We start from the raw sequence: 23,288 nt of genomic DNA, 5'->3' as shown, positions 1-23,288 counted from the left end.
ACCATTAACTATTAATACATGTCGGTACTGTGCATGTTTCCGTGCTAATAGAGAACACACACATGCACAGATTTATAGTACCGTGCCATCCAAAACTCACCCCTTAGGGTCTTGTGCGTCTTCCATTCAATGCAAAGGATGATGCCTTCTGGGACCAGATACTGCCACGTGTGTTCCAGGGATGGAATTTTGGGTGGCAGTGTTGTGCCCACAGGGCTGAATTACAACGTTGAGAGCCGGGGGGCGCAGGAGGAGATGGAGTATGGGGTGCGCCCCAGTGCCAATGGAGAAAAGCATTCAGACTGTGGAAGTCAAGTGGCCTCCAGTTTCATGAGCGCTAGATCTTGCTACATCTGCAGCACTGTGGGTGCCTGTGCTTCCCACTGCCATGTTGTCCCCCTGGGGCTTGCTGGTACTCAGTTGGCCCCAGGCTCCCAGCTCTCTGACAATAGTAGCCAAATCACGGTTGCCCCCTGCACATGTGTGCTAGGGCTGCAGGCAGGATCCTTGCTCTCACATATATATTACATCGTAGTGTTTGTGACCGATAACGGGAGGGGAGTGGGGGGTAACTTTTCCCAAGTTAGGGATGAACTGGGGAAATGGGGCAACACATGGGTTTTGTGAATTCATCATCCTAACCAAATTAAGGCCCCAATGCTCTAAAAATAACACGTGAACAGACCCCTACGCCTGCATGAAGCCTTATTGAAGTCAATGAGGTAGGGGTGCATATGGCTCTCTCTACAATCGGGGCCTATATTATTTCAGATCCCGACATTCCAAACTTCCGGCACGCTGGTTTCTGGCTCTGACATCCTGGCCCCCTCAATGTCATTGGCAAAACTCCCAGTGACACCAGCGGGGCTGGGATTTCCCGCTCTGTGTACGTATCTTGTAGACAAACTTGATTAAAACGCTAAGAAACCTCCAACTTGTCTCCAAAGTGAGGCTAGAGGCACAAGCTATCATTCTGTGGTTATCAGAATGGACGATGCACAGACACAATTTCTGGGCGTGAGAAATAGACACAAATGTTTGGGTTGTGATATTGCCCAGTATGAAATGGTGGAATTTTATCCATACTTTTTTTTGTTTGCAATGAATGTTGCCCAACTCTAACCCACTGATAAAATATGTAAAATACTATTAAAACTACATATTCCACATAAATCGCAATAATATACTTGTAAATATTTTATACTATAATAGGGTTCTGATCTCCATTATGGAATAAGCAACAGAGGGTCTCTCTCTTGACATCTGGAGTAATGTACTTATAGAATCCAATTCACATGTACACTAAGTAAGACCCCTGTACACTGCCACTCTGGTATAAAGCAGTCTTTGGGCTTGTCTACACTACCCGCAGGATTGGTGGGCAGCTATTGATCCAGTGGGGGTCGATTTATTGCGTCAGACATGATAAATCGACCACTGAATGCTCTCCCATCAACTCTGATACTCCACCAGAATGAGGAACGCAAGCGGAGTCGACAGAGTGTCAGCTGTCGACTTACCGCAGTGAAGACACCGCGGTAAGTAGATCTAAGTACGTCAACTTCAGCTACGCTATTCATGTAGCTAAAGTTGCGTATCTTAGATCGACCCTGCGCGGTAGTGTAGACAAGCCTTTAAGTGGAAATGATAGCCTGGATACTGTAATGTAAGAAGAAGCTATCAGTTCTTTGGGGAATATTAAGGCATTATTTGCCTGTTATTTGTGGTACATTCTTACAACAAAGCAGTAGCAACAGCAAACCCTTCACTTCTGAACAAACATCTCTCTTGAGCAAACATCTGTCTATCTATCTAACCATCTCCCTATTGCTAAGATTCTTAGCACTGACCAGAGATGTGAAGCAAATCAGTATTTTTCAAAGTTACAAATTCTTGTCCCATCAGGTATACGGGGAGTCTGGTTTGGCAGGTCTGTGCTAAACAGAGGCTCCAGCTTTATCTTCTGCTGCTCCTTTTCCATCTTAGGAAAACATTCATGGAACTTGCTTTTCAAAAAAGATGATTAAAAGATGTTAAAACGGGGTGTTGAGCAAAGTATACATGATTTTAAAATACTTTAGGTGACCTTATAACAACCAGTTAAAAAGCAATTTCAGACTGGCGTGCATAACATGTGCACATGTCTCTATAATGTGTTGTATGACACATCTTAGAAAAAGGGATTAGGAAGAAATCAGTTTCTCATAATTTATTAACAAACTCGTCATGACTGTTATTTTATTCAAAGAATTACAGCAGTTACAATCCCTCTTATTAGAGTTTCTATACTATGTACTGTACCTGGGTTATAGTTAGGACTGGCTCTAGGGGTTCTGCTGCCTAGGCAAACTAGCCAGTGGCCACCTCCACTAGCCCTGAAGGCATCCATGCCATTAACTTGGCTATAAAACCTGCTGAAATCAAAAGGACACTTTCCTTTGACTTCAATGAGCTTTGGATTAGGCCCGTACTAAATATCTTGCTGCCTCTTATCTTTCACTGACCCCTGTTCTGCCTCTCTGATTGAGCCAGTCCTAATTGTATTACACTTTGCATAATGTAGTGCTGATTGAGTTCCTTGTTTTTTTTTTTTACTCAGCTTCTTTATTTTTAAATTATACCCCTGAGGGTTTGATCTCCTTGCCAGTGGGAGAAATGTATCGTCAGAAATAGCTTTTGTGATGCTGTATTTTTTAAAAGTGCCAACAGTATCAGTATTTCCATCTCCAAGAATTCAAAAGTCATGAATCAGCCCCCCACCCTCAAATCATGAGATTAAAAGGAAAAAAATCTGGGTTCTGTGTTTTGTAGTTTATGGTCTTTAGGGTGCACTTTGGACAAACCTCCAGGCTTGTCTCTGCAACCTGGAGGCCTGGAAACTTACTTTATTAAAAAGGAAAGCTGAGATTCTAACCTAATCCTGTGACTCCAGGAGCTGGAGCTTTAGGGAGAACACCAAATGTCATGAGACTCATGATAAAATTGCAATAGTTGGCAACACTGCACCATGTAACTCCTTTCCTTCGACTTTTAGCATAAAGTTTTGGAGTGACATCACAGGAGCTCAGAAGGCCCATAACACAACAGGGGCCACAATGGTTCTGCTACGATGGGGAGCTAGGAGATACTTTTGTGGCTAGTGTGGGGAACTCTACAGCACACGCATGTCCAGGGCCGGCTCCAGGGTTTTGGCTGCCCCAAGCAGCCAAAAAAAGAGGGAAAAAAAAAAAGCCACGATGGCGAACTGCAGCGGCAATTCGGCGGGAGGTCCTTCGCTCCCAGGCGGAGTGAGGGACCATCCACCGAATTGCCGCCGAATACCTGGATGTGCCGCCCCTCTCCGGAGCGGCCCCCCCAAGCACCTGCTTGACAAGCTGGTGCCTGGAGCCGGCCCTGCGCATGTCATGGGACTGAGTTCTGCAGTGCTGCAAGGGGAGAAAGGGAGCTCTAGACCTGCCACCACCCCCCCAGCAGTGGACTGTGTCTGATAGAAAGAGGCTCAGTGTAGCTGATTCAGGAGTGCAGGCCATGAGAGTCATGAACGGCACCAATTCATCGGCTACATTCCCTGTGTAGGAGGATGTAGGAGGCCAAGACATTACTGGATTAAGGCTTTCGGCACAACACACCACTGGCTCTGCTAGCTTCACCCTTGCAGTCCTGCCCCCATACCATGGTACCACCTCCCACATGGGCATGACTGGTAGCGGGATGCCTCCTTCACCAGAAAGGACAGCAGATGGGGGCCGGTGGGAGGGTGTGCGTGTTGTACATCTCACCTCAGGTGACCAGACAGCAAAGGTGAAAAATCGGGACCGGGGATGGGGGGTAATAGGTGCCTATATAAGACAAAGCCCCAAATATCAGGACTGTCCCTATAAAATTGGGACATCTGGTCACCCTCATCTCACCTCACAAAACACTGTTTCATACAGGCACAGAGCCGGCCTCTCTGCCATGGCTAGAGCTGGGCAAAATTTTTCAGATGTAACTTTTCCTCCCCCCAGTGAAAAATGCAGATTTGGCCACTCGAAAACATTTCACAAATTCATCAGTTTTTCCGAATTGCTTCAGACGAAAAAAAAAAACCAAACAAATTCCAGAAAGTCTAAATGTTGTGTTTTGACACTTTCTAAAGGAAACATCAATTTTGGGGAGCAAAATGACTTTTTTTTTCTTAGAAGTTTCCTTTAGATTTATTAAAAAAAAAAAAGGGGGGGGGGAGAAAAACCCATCAAAACACTCAGCTATACAAAGTTTTTTTAAAATCTGAAACAATTTATTTTTATTTCACTTTTCAATTTGCCAAAAAAAAAAAAAAAATTAAATGGTTTTCAGGTTGACCTAAAACACTCCCCCCCCCCCCCCAATTTTTATTTTATTTCATTTATTTATTTTCCCCCCTGGAATGGCCAGTGAACCAGAAAATCCGTCATTTGCACAGATCTCTCTCTAGCCAAGATCCTGGGGCTTGTCTGTCAGGCAGTTTCCTGATTCTCTGCCCAGCTCACAGCCCCAGTGCAACCCAGTGGCTGTTCCATCCTACACCAGTTAGCAAGGGTCCCCAAACCCCCTACACCTGGCCAGGTGGGGGTAGGAGCCAGCTATGCCAGCTTTCCCCCACCTCAAAACTCTCCCAAACTGGTGGGATTCTCATCCGGCTGGATATGCACTGTGAAACAGGAGCCAAACCATGACCATCAATACTTGCTTATGCCTTTTAAAGTGCACAGCTGTGAACCTGAACACCCGCTGTGCCTGCCAGCAGGACCGTTACTCATGGTGGGGAGCGCCCGTACACACAAGCAATCGCTATTTGCAGCACTATTTGCACACGTGCTTCCCAACGTGCATAAGGGATGCAGAGTCAGACTCGTGGGGATCAGATTTGTGGAGTAAGAAGGTGTGAGTTTTATGATGTTCCTTTTCCAACCATAGTGCACTTGAATGTGATTTGGGAGCAGCAATTGTGTTAACACGAACAGATTTTATAGTAAGATTTCAATATGGGTGTATGAGACCTTTAAAGGAATAATCTGTGACTCATTGAGTTGATGGTTTGTAATGGCACTAAGGCTATGTTTAAATATACAGTGTTAAACAAAGCAAAGAACTCCCCCAGGAAGAAACCCCAAAACCAAAAAAACCCAACCAATCAAACCTTCTCATAAAAACTTTCCTGCATGCCTTTGATCACGGGCCCACATATCCAGCAATTCTGCAGCCATGGAATTGACCCCTGGTTTCAGAATTGTGCTCCAGAATCTCAGCTTTCATTTAAAAAGCTATTCTTTTTTATAGCCTTCATAGTAGCAAGGAACATCTTAAAAACCATGACCCCAAATGTTACCATGGCAGCGTTGTCTGCCGACTGTCTGGAACCATAACTGGGAAAGGAGAACTGCCCCAGACGAGTCTGTGGGGTAATAAGACTGCAGCATGAAGATGGCAGTGTAATATCCACACCATTAACTGTTTCATTGTTGATCATTTTAGCAGAGGCATCCAGATAATAGGTTTATTCCATGATCTTGGACTGCTTCAATTCTTTAATTTATCTGACCCGGCTGCAGAATATCCACTGTAATCCAGGGACCTGGCTACAGGATGTAGACCCAGCTGGCCTCGGAACACGTGGGGTCTGGCCTTGGAGAGACCAGCTGCTGTTTTGGTCTACGACACTGTGGCGAATCAGAGTGCTTATGGCCATTTTAAAAGGGTTAAGGCAGTATTTTTTTTTATTTTATTATTTAAAAAACAACAACACAGGAGTGTATTTGAGGCAGGCAGATGTGCTGTAGAGAACCACGCTTTAATACTCTTTAAAGTACCTGAAGCCACCCCCTTCTCAGAAGGGATGAAACAAAAGGGTGACTGCCGATTGCTGGGGTCAGAATTCTATAGCTCGTACCAACAAGCGTCCCCACACTTCAGAATCAATCTCTCTTTTATCATTTGTTAAGGCTCCATTATGCTCTACATGATGCTGTGCCGTCTAGTTTCCCCATAGATTTTTAGGGCCAGGAGGGATCACCAAGTCTGATGTCCTAGTATTATCCCCATTTTACAGATGGGGAAACTGAGGTGGCATGATTTACCCAAGACAATAAAGAGAGTCTATGGCAGAGCTGGGAATAAAATGTCCTTTGTCCTAGGCCAGCGCATTAACCACAAGGCCATGCTCGCAGTTGCAAAGGGCCCTGTTACAGTTCCAAGGAACAAGTGTGGCTGGCCAGAGACTGCGCGGCACAATCTGCTGCCCTAGGCAACGTTTCAGGGTGCTGCCCCCCTACGCCACTCAAATTTGGTTTGGCCATTCCTCCGTCATGGCAGAGGGGCAGTTGGGCCAAACCTGCTGCCCTAGGTGGCTGCATAGCTTGTCTATAGCTAGAGCGGCATCTGCGGATGGCAAACGATAAGAAGGAAGCCAGGATGGAACAGCCAGAGTGAGGTTACACAGGCTAGTTATGTGTGTAACTTGATGGCTGTGAATTATTTGACATTTAAAAAACCAGAGATAAATAATAGCAGCAAACCTCCACTAACCCACAGGTATAATTAATCATTCTCTCTCTCTTTCCCTCCCTCCCCACTGCACACACATCCGCCCCCCCACCCCGCCCTGCCCTTCTGTTGGGCTGTGTTCACTTTCTAGACATAGCGTGCTAAATTCTACATGGGCAATCCCAATTCAAGTCAATAGGAGTTGGATGTTTGTACCAAGGGCGCAGTTCAGCTCATTGTTTGTATAGCACTTTGAGATAGTTGAGTGTGAAAGGTGCCATAAATTAAGTTCTCTTGTATCTATCTACCTACCTACGGTATGCAGAACATTACAGGCATGAAAACAAGGCAGAGTAAATGAGATGGTGGATAATTCTAATTGTTACACACCTATATCACTGTATGGTGGGCTTGGTTTTTACAGTCATTCTGTCTGTGACATCAGTAAAACACAAGAGATTAAAATGCAACTTTAATATGGGAGCGTTCAGCAAAAATTCTGACTACTTCTAAACTTGGCCATGAGACAATACACTTCAGCATCTGTCTGCTGGTCTCTGTGTATCCAAGACGAGCAGAACTGGTCCCAAGTATATCTAACAGGTCAAGTTTTGAAATGAAGAAGCAATAAGCCAGTGAAATGGTACTATCACCAAAACATGATTGATCAATTGAATTCTATCAGAGACAGTGGGCAGTGAGATTAACTCAGGCCTGATAGGTTCAATGAGTTAAAGCATGATGTTCATTTCAGCTTCATTTCACCAGTCTTTGCTTGTGAAATTGGTCAATCAATAGAGGTTGAAGATCATATATATATATATATCGGTGACCATCTTATAGGGAATATAATCTAGTGTAGTCAGCTCCTGACTCCGGCTGCCTTCAGTGGGTAATGGAGACAGAGCTGAGACTCTATCAGTGCCATCGAAATGGCCTGATATCTTCTCCAAATGAAAAGTATTTTTGGATCTCTGATGATTTATCTTCCCCCCCCACACACCCTCTCACTTTGATCTACGGCAAAAACCATACCCATCTTGGAGAAATATAGTGATTTCTCTTGAAAACATTTCTTCACTGAGCAGTTATATACACAAAGCTTCTTTATAGTGATATTGTCCCTTGCAAAAATAAATAAGTGTTTAGAAAACTCAGCCTGGGTAAATGCAAAGATCTCCCACTGTGCATGTGATTTTTTTGAAACCATTACTTTGATACAGACAGAGACCAAGTAACTGCCTGCTACAAAATGCTGAGGAGATGGGCTGGAAATGCAGTTTACATTTTAAGCAAAGCCTTCCAAGTGGTAATTAAACAAAATTTTCATTTTTTCTTGACTAATTTACAGGCATGATACAAGGAAACAAATCACCTTTTTTGCCCCTGGTAATATTTCATTTGCTTCATAATGTTTTAAACGTAGTGGGTAACATCCTTCCTAATTAGCTTGCATCTTCTGTAAGGTGGAGTAATTAGGTATGATATTAGGTAATGAAGTTGGACAGTACAAAGTAGAGACGGAAACCATGTCCTTTATTAGTATGAGCTGTTAATGCTATTGGTTCTCTGCCTTCTTGATTAACCTTTTAAAGCCATGTTGGTGCTTAAAAAAATGCTCCCAGCATATTTGTCCTATACAATATCATCATAACTTTAGACAAAAGTATTTCACATAGACCTATATTTAAGATAGAATAGTATAGGGAAAATTTATTCTAGTTGAATGTGAACCTTAAGCCAGCTCCTTAGCTGGTATAAACTGGCTTAGCTCCATATGTTGATTTATACCAGTTGAAAATCTGGTCTGTCATACTCCGCAATTATACACTAATATTAATAATACAGTGATGCAATACTAGTTCCCTTTTCTGGATAAGCAAAGATGGTGTGGCGCTGACGTTTTCATTTCAGTTCTTTTAAATACAATCCTGTAGTTCTAATTTTGCACCGGCTTTTTAGAAGTGTCTTAAACGCAAGTCTCATTTGTGCTCCTAAGTCACCTAGGGGCATTTCTGAAATTCCTATTGTTTTGTGAAATGGATCCGGGGTAATTATTTGGGTATACGCTGGTGCTACAAGCAAGGTCACAGCTTAGCCCATCCTTTAAGGTGGTATCTCCATTCCTCTCCCGTCTCCCAAAGTAATTCCTTCTTAAATAACAAAGACTTTCTACTCCTGGATATTATTTAAGCAGCTCAAGTAGTAGGTTGTCAGCAATAGACATCAATGACACACCTTCCTGAAGGTGGACCTGTTATACGCCTGACTGTGCCTGTGTTATTTACAGACTGTTATTTACTGTTGGGATCTCCTTTATTAGCACGAGTGTTGATTATATTAGCCTACAGCTGCCTAAACTGATTCAGATTTATTCAGACGGTGGCCGACATTTCTTGTTAAAGTGAAGCTCGCTTTTCAGGGTACAAAAACAACAACAACGAAGGAGGAGTTTGTAGTTTTGCTTATTGATGCGAGGAAAGCAGCACAGAGAGCTCTGGCTGCCTTTCTTCTAGTGAGGACTGGCCAGTGGTAAGTATGGAACGGGGGTCTTTGGGAGCCTGTTGGGATATCAGTGGGACGCTTCAACCGGCATGGAACACCCTGACAAACACGGGTGGTGTCCCACACAATGAGTCCTTTACTTGTGAACTGTGTGCCAGATTGTGACTTGGATTACACGCTCCACAGGGATAAGACTCCGCCGCTCAAGCTTTGATTGGCTACCTGGTCGTTGGGTCTGGGGATGCAGGTTTAAGCAGGTGCACCACTCCCCCAGATCAGGTGGCCAGGGCAGGGAGGACACAGCCAAGCGTCACTGAGCCAAAACGTATGGCTGTTGTAGTCAGCTGCTGGGATAGGCCAGCAGAAACTTACAAGCCCACAAGGAGCAGGGGCAAATCTGGGAGGGAATAGTGAGTACATGCCTTGGCAGCACGATGCTTCCTGGGATTTCTTCTCAAGTACCATGGTATGCATCGTTCCCCCTTTTGACCTGAGCAGCAAGCCATGAATCAGAGTCTCCTAGATTGTTCCAGTTAGGAGAAGAAATTGGTGAGAGTCAGGTATTTTCTGGTGCAATTTTGTTTATTTGCAAGGAATGTACACAATCCTGTTTCCCTGAACACCATTGGAATCAAACAGCAGGAGACAGTTCCTTTGTTCACTGTTCCTGGCATGCCCGTCCAGCCAGCACTCTGTACCCAGAAAGCTTTTTCTCAGCTTTACCTCAGGGACACATGACGGTGCTTCCAGGTGTCTGCTTAGCTTTCTCTCTCTGCTTCTGTCTTGCTTCTGTCTCACTGTCCCTGGGTGTCTCGCTGCCCACAAAATCCAGATTATTGGGTGGGGTCTCATACCCTCTTTGTCTTAGGTGAGGCTGTTTAGCTGATTCTCACAGCTCACAAGGGGGAAGAGATCCCAAGCATTTGGATGAGGTTTAACCCAACCCGCAACAGCCTAAAGGCACAAACTTGCCTATAAAATATAAACACACACACACATACACACACCCCTGGGGCTGTAAAGGATGAAGCATTTGCTTTGGGACAGTATCTTCTTTCAAATCAAGGAGAATCCTGTGCTTGCCTCCTTTATTAGCATTTCTGGAAAGATGCCATTGGACTGGGAACTAATTGTTTTGCAGAGTAGGTGGGTGCACACGTCCTGTGACTGTCAACAAAACATAACCCTCCTAGGCTGGTGCATTGATTATATGAAAAATGTCTTTACCGCTCCCTGGTGCCTGTTTATAACCCAAACTGTTTCAACCTGCCAACGGTATTTTAATGATCGAAGATGTTCTGGTGAACTGAAACAATGCATGATGCTAATGATAATTATCTTGCATTTATATAATGCCTTGCAGTCAAATGCGCCCCAAAGACCTGTATGAACTTTGCTATTTGACATTATGTACTATGCCCGGGATATAGGAAGCATATTGCCCTCCAGTGGAACGAATCTATTCCATAGCGAAATGCAGTGACTGTTTAACAGTGCACAGCAATGCTGAATACCAGTTCAGGACAGGAAGTGAAAAAAATACTGTACCCACTGGAAAGTTCAGGTGTTGGGGGTTGCAGAGGGAGTGTGGGGGGAGAGGGGTGGATTTAGGTAAGCAGAATGCAATTAACAAAGTTTGAAATTGATCTGGACAGTGGAGCCAAAACCACTCGTTAATGGTCACAAGTAATTAAAACAGAATTAGTCCCAGCATCATTTTTGCCTGTCTCTATATCCTGAAAGTGCACCATGTATTGTACATCATTCAGCTAAAACAAAACCAGGTTTGCACCAGGAAGTGCTCCATGTTGCACTCACTGGAAAGGAGAACAGATCCTGGCCCAAAGTAAGGTCTTTCTGCACTGTTTCTGGGGTGCAACGAGGCCTTAAAAGCACCCTAAATGAGCAGCTGAATATCCTAAATGAGTTTAAAACTGGTGTATTTATTATTGTTGTTGTTGTATTGCAGTAGAGCTCTAGCCCCACTGTGCTAGGCGCTGGACACATACAGAACTAACAGATGGTTCCTGCCCTGTCAGCGTGTCCTACTTCCCCGGTATTGGGGGTTGGAATGGGCATTTGTGGGTTGGACAGTGGTCAAGGCTTAGCCCCAGAGCACTTCTGGTGGTTCTTACTGTGTAATCACCTACAGCCGAAAGATCTGGTATAACTCTGGGTACTGAAAGAAAATGGCTGCCTTATGCAAATCCGGAAAAGAGGGGGTAAAGGAGGGCCTGCAGAATGTGCCATATAGAAGGCACCTGCTAAGATACTTTTTCCTTGTTTGTTGCCCTGACCATATCTCAGCCCTTATTGAATCCCTACGCTGGTTCCCCTTTCAACACCACACCAAGCTCTGATCTTGACCTTCAAGGGCCTTAACAAAGTTGCCTCTCCCTACTTATCCACTCTTATCTCGTAGCCCTGTGCTCCTGGCAGCTCTACTGATGATACCCGCTTTGGAGGCCTGTTTGTCTCCTCTCACAACCACCTCAGTGCTTTCTTCCACGCTGCCCTCACGTCCTTCCTGCACAGGTCTGCAAAGGCACCGCCCTCTTGTCTTCTAAGTCACCACTTGTGGTGAGGTGTACGTGCAGTCCTCCAACTAATGCTGACTGGGTCAAGTGGCTGTGAGGGGTGGATGACATTAGAGAGTGTGTGTGAGATATATCAAAGGTATTTCAAAATTGTGTATATCTGGCCGGAGCCCTGTCCCCTACCCTTCGTATGTCTCTTGTCTTCGATTGTCTGCGTCTTGTGTAGGGACTGTGTCCTACTGGGTGTTCACCTAGCACCTAGCACAATGGGGCCCTGATCCTGACTGGGGCCTTTGGGAGCAACTGTAATACTACTAAATACTTCTCCTGCTACTACTTCAATTCCTAATGTTTACTTTTGGTAACCCAGGCAATCAGTAACATCCAGTGATGTAACCAAATGATGACTTGAGCCAAAATAAAGCTAATTCTAATCTTCTTCAGATATGCCCACCAAACCAAAAAAAAAAAAAAAGTCAAGGGATGTGCTTACAGTGAAACAAGAATCCACTGCACCATATTTAAACAATTATACACCCACTCTTTTGATAAACAATGCAGGAACCATTAGAAACGCATGGAACATTTTTCAGGTCATTCTATATCTTAGATTATTTTTCTCCCTTTCATCACCCCCTCCCCCCCAGACTGAAATTGTGTAAAGCTTTAACTTCAAAGCCAAATTGTGAATAACATTGGTTTAACCTGAAATTTAAAGCCGGCATTTCCATTCTCTGTAGACAGGGGCTCCCTGGCCTTTTGCTACCATGCAGCTAGCAACCAGAATTTTAATTTTATAAGCCATGGTTGACTAAACCCAGCACTAGGTCTATTAGATATTATTTGATTTGGAATAGAAAAAAGATTTAAAGATACACTGCTCTCCTATAAACCTTTGTACCTTTTCACACTACTGTATGCATGTCTAGACATTCTGTTCAGAGGACAAGTTCAGATTTTCCCTGATGGATTAAAAAATTGACTCTAAAATTGTTAAATAAACCTACCAGTGATATTCCTGATTTAAATCAGAATGACTGTGTCTAAACAGGCAAATAAAAAGCGGTTATGACTTGAATCATTGGCTATAAAGCAAAAGGATTCCTCTTTCTGTTTCCTGGTTTGTCTTCCTAACAGCAACCACACATTCTGTGGCACCAGTATGGTAAAGAGGCTGGTCAAAGTTTTCCAAAGTGATTTTAAGTACCTCAATTTTGGGGATCCAATTTGATATACCTTAAAGGGCCCTGATTTTCTCAGTGTTGGTGTGCGGAGCTTTGTGGAAACGAGGGGGTTTTAAATTGTTTCAAGTTGAGCATGCAAAATTGCTTTTGAAAATCTTGACCGCTGTACGTAAAGACCTAATCCTGCATTACTGTAAGTCGTGGGAGTTTGGCATGGATTTCAAAGGGGGTAGGATTGGCTCCTACCGGAAAAGTGGTTGTTGCATAGATCTCTTTAGATACTTGCCATCTGCAAGTTTAAATGATGAAGAACCTGTAGTAACAATTGTCAACGCTGCTGGACATTTACAAGCCATTCGTAAGGGAAGCCATCTTAACTGTAAACAAAACCTTCTCTCGTATGGTATGTTTAGTTACACAATGCAAAACTTTCTTTAAGGCAGCTCTTGTCTTTCAAATGTGCTCATTTTTGGTATCTAGTGCAGTGTTGCCAACTCTGACAATTTATTGCAAGTCATGCGGTATGTGGTGTTTTTGTTTAAAGCTCCTGGAGTCATGTGAATATGGGAGAATCTCAGCTTTCGTTTAATAAAAGTACATTTGTAGCCCTCATGGTTGCAGAGAAAGGCATGAAAATGCTACCAAGTGCATTTTAAAGGCTCAGAAATCAAAAGGCAAATAAAAAACAACCATGTTCTTATCTTCTGAAAATCTTGTTACTTTTAAGCCAATCTCATGATTTTGGGGGGCCTGTTTCATGATTTTTGAACCTCTGGGGGGCTGGCAAAACTGCTGAGTAATGTTGCTAGTCTCTGCCAAATGAATGGGCCTAGAAAACACCCATTGATCTTCAGGAGCGAACCATCCCACCGCTGCTGTAAAATCTTATAACTAATACAAGCAGCCATTACAACTAACACTGGATTGTGAGCCAGGAGCCAAAAGGGCAAAGCAGACCAGACCCTCTAGGATACAGTCATGGTGCCTACTGGTGAGTGCCAGGCCATCTTTGATAGCTGGGCTGCTATTGGTCAGTTGTAGTTTCTGATCAGCCCTGGGATTGGCTGGTGGGCTACGACCTAGACAAGGTGGAGCTGGCTGCAAACAGGCCTCTTTTTGCTCTGCCCTCCACTGCTATAGAGTAGGTGGCAAAGTTTAGCGTAGCACTGAAATTCACCAATGAAAAATATGGCTCGCAGCACAGCAGGAACACCTCCATTCTGCAGGCAGAAGAAGCAGCTAATACGTTTAGTGTGTGACTGAGGGGCTAGGAAAATCTGCCTGTAACACCTCAGCTGCTGTGGCTTGATGCTATGAACCCTCAGGAATTGCAATGGAACATTACATTTGTTTTTGGGGGCATGGAGAACTGCCTTTTTTAAGGTTACTGATAACCATAAATGTGTTCTGTTTATCCCTTGGAGCCTGATCATTTTGTTATGTATCAGGATAAAGACACGTTGGACTTGAAAATCTCCATTTGCACCTAGGAGGAAGCTAGCCTTTACGGTACCTCATAAAGTTAGCAATGGAATGCATTTAGTAAATTGCGTTACGACTTTGCTATTATAAATGACACCGCGGTTTAATAGCGTCTCTTCCACAAGTGTGTAACTTTTCCTTTTGAACCTGCTGACACATGTAATCAAAGGACAGAGTGGAACGCAGTGAGAGGCCGCTGCGTTGTGGCGGTCATTGTAATAGCAATTTATTCTTCTGTGTATTTTGTCATCTTTGAAAGGTATTCAGGAATCTCCAGTACCAAACGGCCATTCCCTCCCGGGTCGAGATTTCCTTCGGAAACAGATGCGAGGAGATCTTTTCACCCAGCAACAGTTAGAAGTGTTGGATCGAGTCTTTGAGAGGCAACATTATTCTGACATCTTCACAACGACTGAACCCATCAAACCAGAGCAGGTACGATTATGAACCACCAAGCTTTTCAAATGCACACTTTCTGCCTGTAGACACTTTCTTGCAGGAAATCACCAAACACTTAGTTCTCAAGTTCTAACTAGGAGAACATTGGAGAGTGGGCGTCACATCAAATTCTGTATCAATAAGTGCACAGCAGTCATAAAGGAGTCTGAGTTTGAAAAAAGTTAAAAGTTGCTGTTTAAAGGATACAAAGTGTTTAGGGTGTGAAGTTGCATCTGATGGTAGCTTTATAGCAGGATTTGCAAAGAAGGCCAAGGTATTCAGAATTGTGCAACTAATTTCTGTGCATAATTACTGTGATTGTGCATATAAAGTGGGATTTTTTGCACATGTAAATGACCAGTCTGTCTAGGGTGACCAGATGTCCCTATTTTATAGGGACAGTCCCGAAATTTGGGGCTTTTTCTTATATAGGCTCCTATTACCACCCACCCCCTGTACCGATTTTTCACACTTGATGTCTGGTCACCCTAAGTCTGTCATCTAACTGGCCATTTGCTCAGGCAAATACCTGATTTGTGTATACAATTTGGATGGTTGCATGTGCAGATCAGTTGTGTAGTTCTGAAAAATCTGGCCCTGTTTTTAGGAAGATCTTATATTTCCACTCCTGTTTTTCACATATGGGAATAAAGCACTTATAGGTGTTGACTTACTCTGTTTGTTTGCTAAGTAGCAGGTTCTCGCTGCTGTTAGACCACTGGTGCAGTACATGTCGTTGCTGTCCTCTGTGTGATGTAGACATTAAACTATTGCTGTCAGTTCAAGTATAGGGTTCACTTGCCACTGGTTCAGTATTTAGCAATACATCCAGTTAATCATTGGTAATGTCCTACATTTCCACTGTTGAACCAGGGTTCCAGGATGTAAAGATGGAAGGACTGGTCTCCCTTGCTTGCACACATCCATATGAGAGCAATGGAGGGATATCCAGAAAGTGGGAACATCCTGGATAAATCCAGGTTCTGGTAGTAGCTCAAGGAATGGAGAAATATGTTGCTATGAATTTTTTTTGAGAGAGTCCTATGCAGTGCTGAAAATTATGCATTATGGTGGAAATCCCATGAGCCTTTGATCACCAGTGTGATCTCTAAATATTGGAGAAGCTTCTCCTTGGTTTTGTGGTCGTTGCAGTATGTTCTACTTATGTATGTTGCAACTCTGAACCTGAACGTGCAAAGCCCCTTTCCACTAGATCACCATTCTTATCCAGCAGTAATTGGGGGAAAGGAGGGGGGAAGGGAGCTCATATCATAATGAGCTTGTTTTGTTCCTAGTTAGAAAAAGCAAACAAGGCTGTCGCTGTGGGTGAGAGGAAAGCAAGCACTGAAAGACTCAAAGAGTGAAATGCCTTTGTGTGCCACTAGATGGTGATTATTCCATCGCTAACGTCCGTTGGGGTAATGTGGAGATGCTAGCACAGCACTTGTCCACATCGTCGGCTCTTTCCACACTGGCTACATGAAAGTCTTTAGCTGCTAGTTCTCTTTCAGTTTCCTTACTTTCACGGGTCAAAAATGATCGAAAAGAAAATGCTGTGCTGGGAAAAGGCTGCTTTGCCACCTTGTTGAATCTTTCAGATTCAACATCACTCAGTGTCACTCAGAATTGGAGTTCGAAGTCAGCGTACACAGCACGGCAACACATCTAGGCGGGTGAAGTGTTGCAGGTTACCGAACCCCTGCGGTGGACCTGTTGCTCTAAGCAGAACAAAGGGATCAGCCCAGGTGTGCGGCTGTGCTATCCTGACCACCACACATTTAGCTGGCTGTGGTGAAGACCGATTGCGTCAGATCCTTTTTATCTGTATTCTTGGGTGGCTGGTCCTGCTAGTTAGTCATGAGTTAATTGGGAGGAATGGGCCCACTAATTTAATAACTAAGACCCGGATCCTCCAAGGTACGTAGGTACCTAACTCCCACTGAAATCTATCAGTTAGGTGTCTCCATACCTTGGAGGATCTGGGCCTAAGGGCTTGACACTGTGAGGTGCTGAGCACCTACTGAGCACCTCTGAGTGTCTGTAGCTCCTGTGGAAGTTACTGGGAGCCGAGGGTGTTCAGCACTGTGCAGAACTGGCCTTCATAGGATTTGATATATTTAATCAAAAACGGAGTTTGCAGCCTGATTGCCGTAGAGAGGTCTGAGTGCATCCGCCTGCCTGGGGAAGCTTGGACCCAGGTTTTCAGATTGTACGACGGGCTGGTGGTTATTTTCACAGCTAGAAGACCCGCAGTCCTAATGAACACGGACGCTATGTGCAGTAGCTCTGCTCCATAACTTGTAGCAGATGGAGCCCACCTCAGTCCTCCTCAGAGAGGCCAGCCTAGGCCTGCAGACGTGAAGAAATGGAGAGCGTCTCTGGCTCCAGTCGCAGACCCAAAGAAATCAATTATAAATGAAATGTTGAAGATATTAATTGCTAGAAGGGGAAAACCAGAAATCTCCCGGCAATATATAGTCACAGCAGCCGTAAGAGCCTGATCCAAAGGCCATTGAACTTAATGGAAAGAATCCTGTTGAGTTCAAGGGATTATGGGTCAAGTGCTAAGCTAGCAATGGGGGTAGGAATGAGTAGCGGTTGCTGAGGAGACACAGAAATATGCTAATGCGCGTCATTCGCCCCAGAGGTGTGGCATTCTGGCCCATTGTGACAATAAGCTGCCTGCTCCCTAACTAAAGTAAATATCCATAAATATCTGCCATGCTGCCAGTTTTAGTAATTTTACTCAGGCCCAGCCTTTCTTGATTTCAGGAAGTGGTTTGCTTGAGTGGGAGCTCCAGGATTTGGTCCGTTATTCGTGCAGGTGAATTACAATTCTCTGTCCATTCGAATACGGAGCCTCCCACAGTTCTGCCTTGGGAGCTCCCCGTGGGGATTTTCAAACAAACGGTGAGTGGAGATGTGTCAGGCTGCAAAATGCACATCTAGGTTTTGAGATGTTCGGGGCATTGGCGCTTGGGTTTTGGCTCAGCCCGTCATAAAGAGAAAGGTCATCGGCGATGTTTAGAAGTGGATCCTGGTTTGGATTTTGAGCCCCTTCAAAGCTTGTGGTGTTTGGATCGCAGCATGTTAGTTTGGTGTCCGCTCTAAATTGAGGATCTACAAACTAATGGCAAAACTCTCCTGTCTGATGCTCCCTCTGCACTTGTGGAGCACGCATGGGCGGCCGCGGGAGCTCCATGTGTAGATGAGACTGAAGCTCTTCAGTGCAGGGTGGAGAAGAGAATTGTGTTTGGAGGCAGCTTACCGTGGACTAGGTCTAGGTGTGGTGCAGGGAGCAGGTTGCACTCGCTTCCTGGCTGGCAGTGCCCCTGCCCCTATGTGCTCCCACTCTGAAGCAATTCAGGCCGAATTGGTTGAAATCCTCCCACGGGCTCTTGCTGGGACATGGCTCTATGTATGTGTCAGTGTTATGTCCTGAATTAGGGCACTTACTTACCTTGGTGAACACTTACCCAAACCAGCAGTCCCGCTCAGTTGTCTGTTCCCAGTCTATTTAATTCGTCACAGTTTGTTTTATTCTAGCATGGGCACAGCCCAGGCCAGCTCACAGCGTGCAGTTGTCAGACCCCACAAGCTAAGTAAGCCTCAACTGGGCCAGGACTGGAGTGGGGGACTTCTAAAGGAATTCCAGGCTACAAGAGGCACCGGTGAGCTTCTGAGTCAGTGCTAAAAGAATGCCACAGCCTGGCTCTGGAAATCCTGTGCCCGATGACAGATGGTTTAAGTCCTCAGGACACTTTTCACGCAAGTAGGTGTGACCGCATCAATTCCAAGCTTTGGTAACTGTGCTTTACCTGACGTTTCATTTCTCTGTGGTATTCGTTTTTGCTTCCTGCCCTAAACTGTTGTGTAGTTTTCCCCTCTGAGCTGCAAACCAGCTGCTTTGTGGTCTCCCAGGGGTGACTGCAATGCAGAGGTGGGTAAACTGATTGATTGCGGTTTATATGGAGCATTTGGCACGTCTGAGAGACTTTAGGCTGGGGTGTGGTGAAAAGACATTCACTTATGTTTTGGGGGGGTTAATCTAGCGATAAGCACCATAGAAAAGCTCATGAGGAAATTAATAATTCTATCTTCAGAGCAGGGTTTGAATAGTGTGCAGTAAATAAGGCCTGGGGTCACACACTGAACAATGAGGAGAAAACAAAATGTTGAATAGCTGCTCATTTAGTGAGCAACATCCAGTCAGTGCACTGAATGAGACAGGCTCCTGTATCAAATAGTATGTGATCGTATCATTAAAGGCTGTATCATAACACAGACACACAAGGGGCCCGAACTAAGGTTGCAACAGGCAACCTGATTTCTGGCATTTCTTAACTTTTGAGTGCTTGGCTTTGCAACCTACATGTTCTTTTAATGTACAGTTTTGTATGCATAAATGCATATGTACATATTGTAATGTTAAGGTTGTAAAGTCAAGCACACAGAAGTTAAGAAATGCCAGAATTAAGGTTGCCCATGAGACCTTAATTTGATCCCCTTGCACATAGGCATTCTGGGTGGGGAACAATGCAAAAGTAAATATTAATTCCTTTTGTCATGTTGTGTCCTTATGTGTTCACTATCTGCAAGCATCCCGTGGTGAGTTTGTACTTGCAGAAACTTTTAGCATAACATAGATTTCATGTATTCCTGGAAACTGAATTTTAAATTCTCTCTCACAAATATTTGCACCAGAAGCCCTACTGCATTCTTCTAATCAAGAAACAAGCTGACACCATCTGACCTTTCTGATCAATCACAGCAAAGCAACCCAGCTGGAGCTTCAAATATTTCTGGTCCATTTGCAAAGAAAGACATTCACACCATCTTTCCCCAGGCTGGGATGAGAACCTACTTTTCCTTTTTGTGTCGTCTTGGTGTGGGGCCCAGATCTTGCTGTTAGCTACCCCTTGATGGAGCTTTGTGGGACATGCCAATGGGTCACCCAAGAGTGTTTATCTTCTGGGGGCCGGGCATATAACTCTGCTGCTGTAGTCAGGGTCTTACTGTTCCTAGTGCCACCAGCAGCTGAATTGTTTCTACCCGTACCTGCCAGCAGCCTCAGGCAAAAAACCAGGAGATGTTTAATGAGCACAAATTTACATAAATTGGATTAAGCCTCACATAGGCTGGGTGGTTGGCCCTGATTACCACCATCAGTGTAATTGCATGGAGCAATCGCTGCTGTCAACAAGCAAAGCTATTGTTTGCACTGGAGGGGCTTATGCCAGGGTTTCAAGCAGGGGCAAACGCCACCAGTGAAAACACTGGCTTTGCCTGTCTGCGCAAAGCGTTGCAACAGTGCAGCTAGACTGACAGCAGGCCACAGAAAGCTGTTATCAGTGCTGGTCTCCAGGCTAGACAATGCCTTAGGGTGTGTCTTCACTGCAGAATTAACTCAGCTCTTGCTTAGGTGTTGCCCCAACCTAGCCCCGCCCACTCACAAAGCCGTCTCCGCTGGGCATGGGCTGTTGCTTTAATCGGGACTAGTTGGCCCATCTGGGGCTATAGGCTAAAGCCCTGGTGCTGCCCTTGAGCCCAGAAGGACAGACAAGCTCTCCCACGACTCACGGGGAAAGAATCCTAAAGTGGCTCAGCTGATGGCAGCGCCAAGAGCCATAGGATGTGGCCCCAGAAGTCCCAGCAACACACACAGGAGAGCGTAGCACGTGTGGGGAACCAGTGACTCTTGACTGGCTTTGCAGTGTAGCTGCTCACACCCACGCGGAGCTAGCCTGGGTGTTCAATTTGAGTCAGCGGTACCCACATCTAACTTGAAGGGGAGACACCCTCTTAGATCGGTTGATGCTGAGGCAGGGTTCCTCAGCTCAGTGGGGAGAGACTTCCACACACTCCCTGTACTATAGGGAGAGACCACCCCAATGAATTTGCCCTTCCTCTCCAACAGGCTCTTAAATGTCTAAGTCACTTTTTAAAATGGGACATACACTCTTAAGTCACTCTGGCACTTCTGAAAATTTTTACCTAAGAGTTGGCTGAAAAATGGGGCAAACTTTCAAGAAAATGTTCACGAAAAATTCATCCTGGTTTCTCCCCCCACCCTCCCATTGAAATGCAATACTTTGATGAAATTTGTCACTGGAAAACATTCCAACCATTTCTATCATGGGTTAAAATGGGACACATTTTTCACCCAAATGTGAAAAATCCATCCCATTTCTGGGGTCCATGTTTACAGAAACAGATGAAAAATGTTGCTGAAAAATCAACATTCAGTAAACTTTGACCAGCTCTGAGGCACTGGAGATTTGAGGAGCTACACGCCACTTTCCCCTCTCCCATCCCAAGGACAAATGGTAAGGGGCATTCCCATGGCCTGTGGAATGAGGGGAGTGAGATCTGCATTCATAATTTTGGATACAAACAACGTGAAAGTTGGTAGCTTCAAAACATTTCATCTGAGTTTCACTTTGAGATTTTCATGTTCTTTTGAACCTGAAATGGAAAAACACGTGGTGCAAAAACATGCCTAAATGTATCTGCAGTGAAGTTCTGTACACTAAAACTATGGTTTTGTTCAGGTCTAATCTCTGATCTATACTATTTTCTAATCTTCTATTGATCTACAACAGTCATTGTTTAACAGCAACAGCTCAGATCCTCAGCTGGTATAAATCAGTGTGGCTGCATTGCAATCAGTGGAGCTACTCCAATTTACACTAGCTGAAAATCTGGCCCAATATATGCACCAGAATCAGACAACTATTTAGAGGATTTGGGTCATGAATTGCCTACAAAAAAAAAAAATCTAAACTGGATTTCTGTCTCCATCTTAAATGGATTTGCTGTTACACTCCAAGCATTGCACATGGGTCCAATCCTCATTGAAGCCAACAGAAATATTTCCATTGACTTCAACGGGGCTTAGATCAGAGCCATAATGAGGCATAACCTGGTGTGACCAACTACAACACTATGTAAATCAAAGACTTAAAAGACAACCACTTGTTATTAATAGCAGACAATTCCCAGTGCTGTGCAGCAATTTTCCTGTTACCTTTCGATTGGACGTCAAATTCAGTTTGGGATAAAATTTGAATATTTTGGATTTGGATAAGCATTCAGGAGTTTGTTTAAAAAATTTGGATGACAAATCCATCAGGTGGAAGGGAAAAAATGAAATTCTGTTCAAAATGAAATACTGCTCCTTAAATCTCCTTTGCTTTAGAAAGAATCAGGATAAGGTAGCTGGAGCAAATATGTGTCTCTTGGCACCTGTGCTTAGAGATGACTTAATTCCCTTTGAAAATTTTCAGTTTTTACTTTCATGAATAATAATCTTAAAATCTCATGTGTCAAATTGAGAGCTTGTGTTTTCCACTTAAAGCATCTGTACTGCAGAAAGGGCTCTGCAGTCTCTGTAGGAATAACACTGGTGAAAGAAGGTGGAATGAATGGTAAAATCCAACTTGTACAGTTTGAATTTGGGCTTCAGCTATAAAAACACACAAGACAATGACATAATGAATGACTTTTTTTTTTCTGGTTAAACTGATTCACTGAGGTAGATGAGTACAAGGTGAGGAACTGATGGTATGAGCACTACTTGTGCAAAGCCACTGGACTATGAATAACGCATCCTGGTTTCCTGTTAGGAACTAACTTTTTTGATGAATGACGACTTCTGACAATCTTAGTAGAGTATTAAAGGGGAAAATGATTTAAGTATGAAAATTCCTTGAATCTCCAGAGTTCATTCCTAGTGAAATTAACCATGTTGGATCATGAAACAAAAAATATAAAGCCGATATTTATTGAAATCTTACTAAAACCGTCTGTGGTCTAAGACTGGACAGTGGTAAAATCATCCCTGGCTACAGTTACACCTTCTGGGCACAATCTTTCACTCCTTCACCACTTGTAAAGTCTATGGACCAAATTCTGCTCTGTTATTCCACTGCAAACTCCACTGACATTGAAGGGTTATACAAGTGTTAACTGAGGACTGGCTGAGTCCCAACCTCTCATAAATAGTGTGCAAAGGCAATGAGTTAAAACAAAATTAACATCCAGCTAAAATTCTGTCTCCCAAGTCTTCCCTGCAGTACCCCCTGTGGCTACTATCCTAGTTCTCTTTTGATAGAGATCCACTTCCAACTTTTTTGTATCCCTTTTGGAGTTAACAAGCCACACTTACCACAATACTTCAGCAGCTTTGTACAGGTTTCTAATGCCCAATGGGCCACCCAAAAAGCTCTGCCATTGGGAGAGTAACTGAAAACCAAATTTGGGCTATTGGGGATACAAGGTGTTGGGATAAAACTTTCTCCGACAGGACGCAGCTATCGGAATGCAATCACCTCAGAGAGTCGGAGACTCTTCTCCTACCTGTGCTACTGAGAATCATTGTTTTCTCTTCCTGGAAACCAAAAGAAGTTCATCATAAAATATACTGAACCCTGTCTGAAACGACTGCTCTTTATGGCCCTGATCCAATGCCAGTTGGACCCAATGAAAGATGCCCATTTGGTTGCAGTATTTGCTTTGTACTTCTCCATAATACGACCGTTACACCGGACAGCTTTTACAGCCAAGCAGAGCGTCCTGGAGAAGTGTATCTTTGGACACTTGGCAGGAAAGTGTAATAGATGGCCATCCAGTATGCAGT

The 23,288-nt window shown here is 44.1% G+C and overlaps 1 protein-coding gene across 2 annotated transcripts in view; it reads left to right on the top strand.

Annotated features, from left to right (window-relative positions):
• PAX5 (paired box 5) overlaps window positions 1-23,288 on the top strand; it is a 219,349-nt gene that overhangs the window by 55,701 nt on the left and 140,360 nt on the right. For both annotated transcript variants that reach the window (XM_054032408.1, XM_054032406.1), the window contains exon 6: window positions 14,472-14,647. In XM_054032408.1, the coding sequence (XP_053888383.1) occupies window positions 14,472-14,647 (176 nt within the window). The remainder of the gene's footprint in view (window positions 1-14,471; window positions 14,648-23,288) is intronic.

Source organism: Malaclemys terrapin, chromosome 6 (assembly GCF_027887155.1).
Source record: "Malaclemys terrapin pileata isolate rMalTer1 chromosome 6, rMalTer1.hap1, whole genome shotgun sequence".
Taxonomy (NCBI): Eukaryota; Metazoa; Chordata; order Testudines; family Emydidae; genus Malaclemys; species Malaclemys terrapin.
This window is presented reverse-complemented; position numbering and strand designations above follow the sequence as displayed.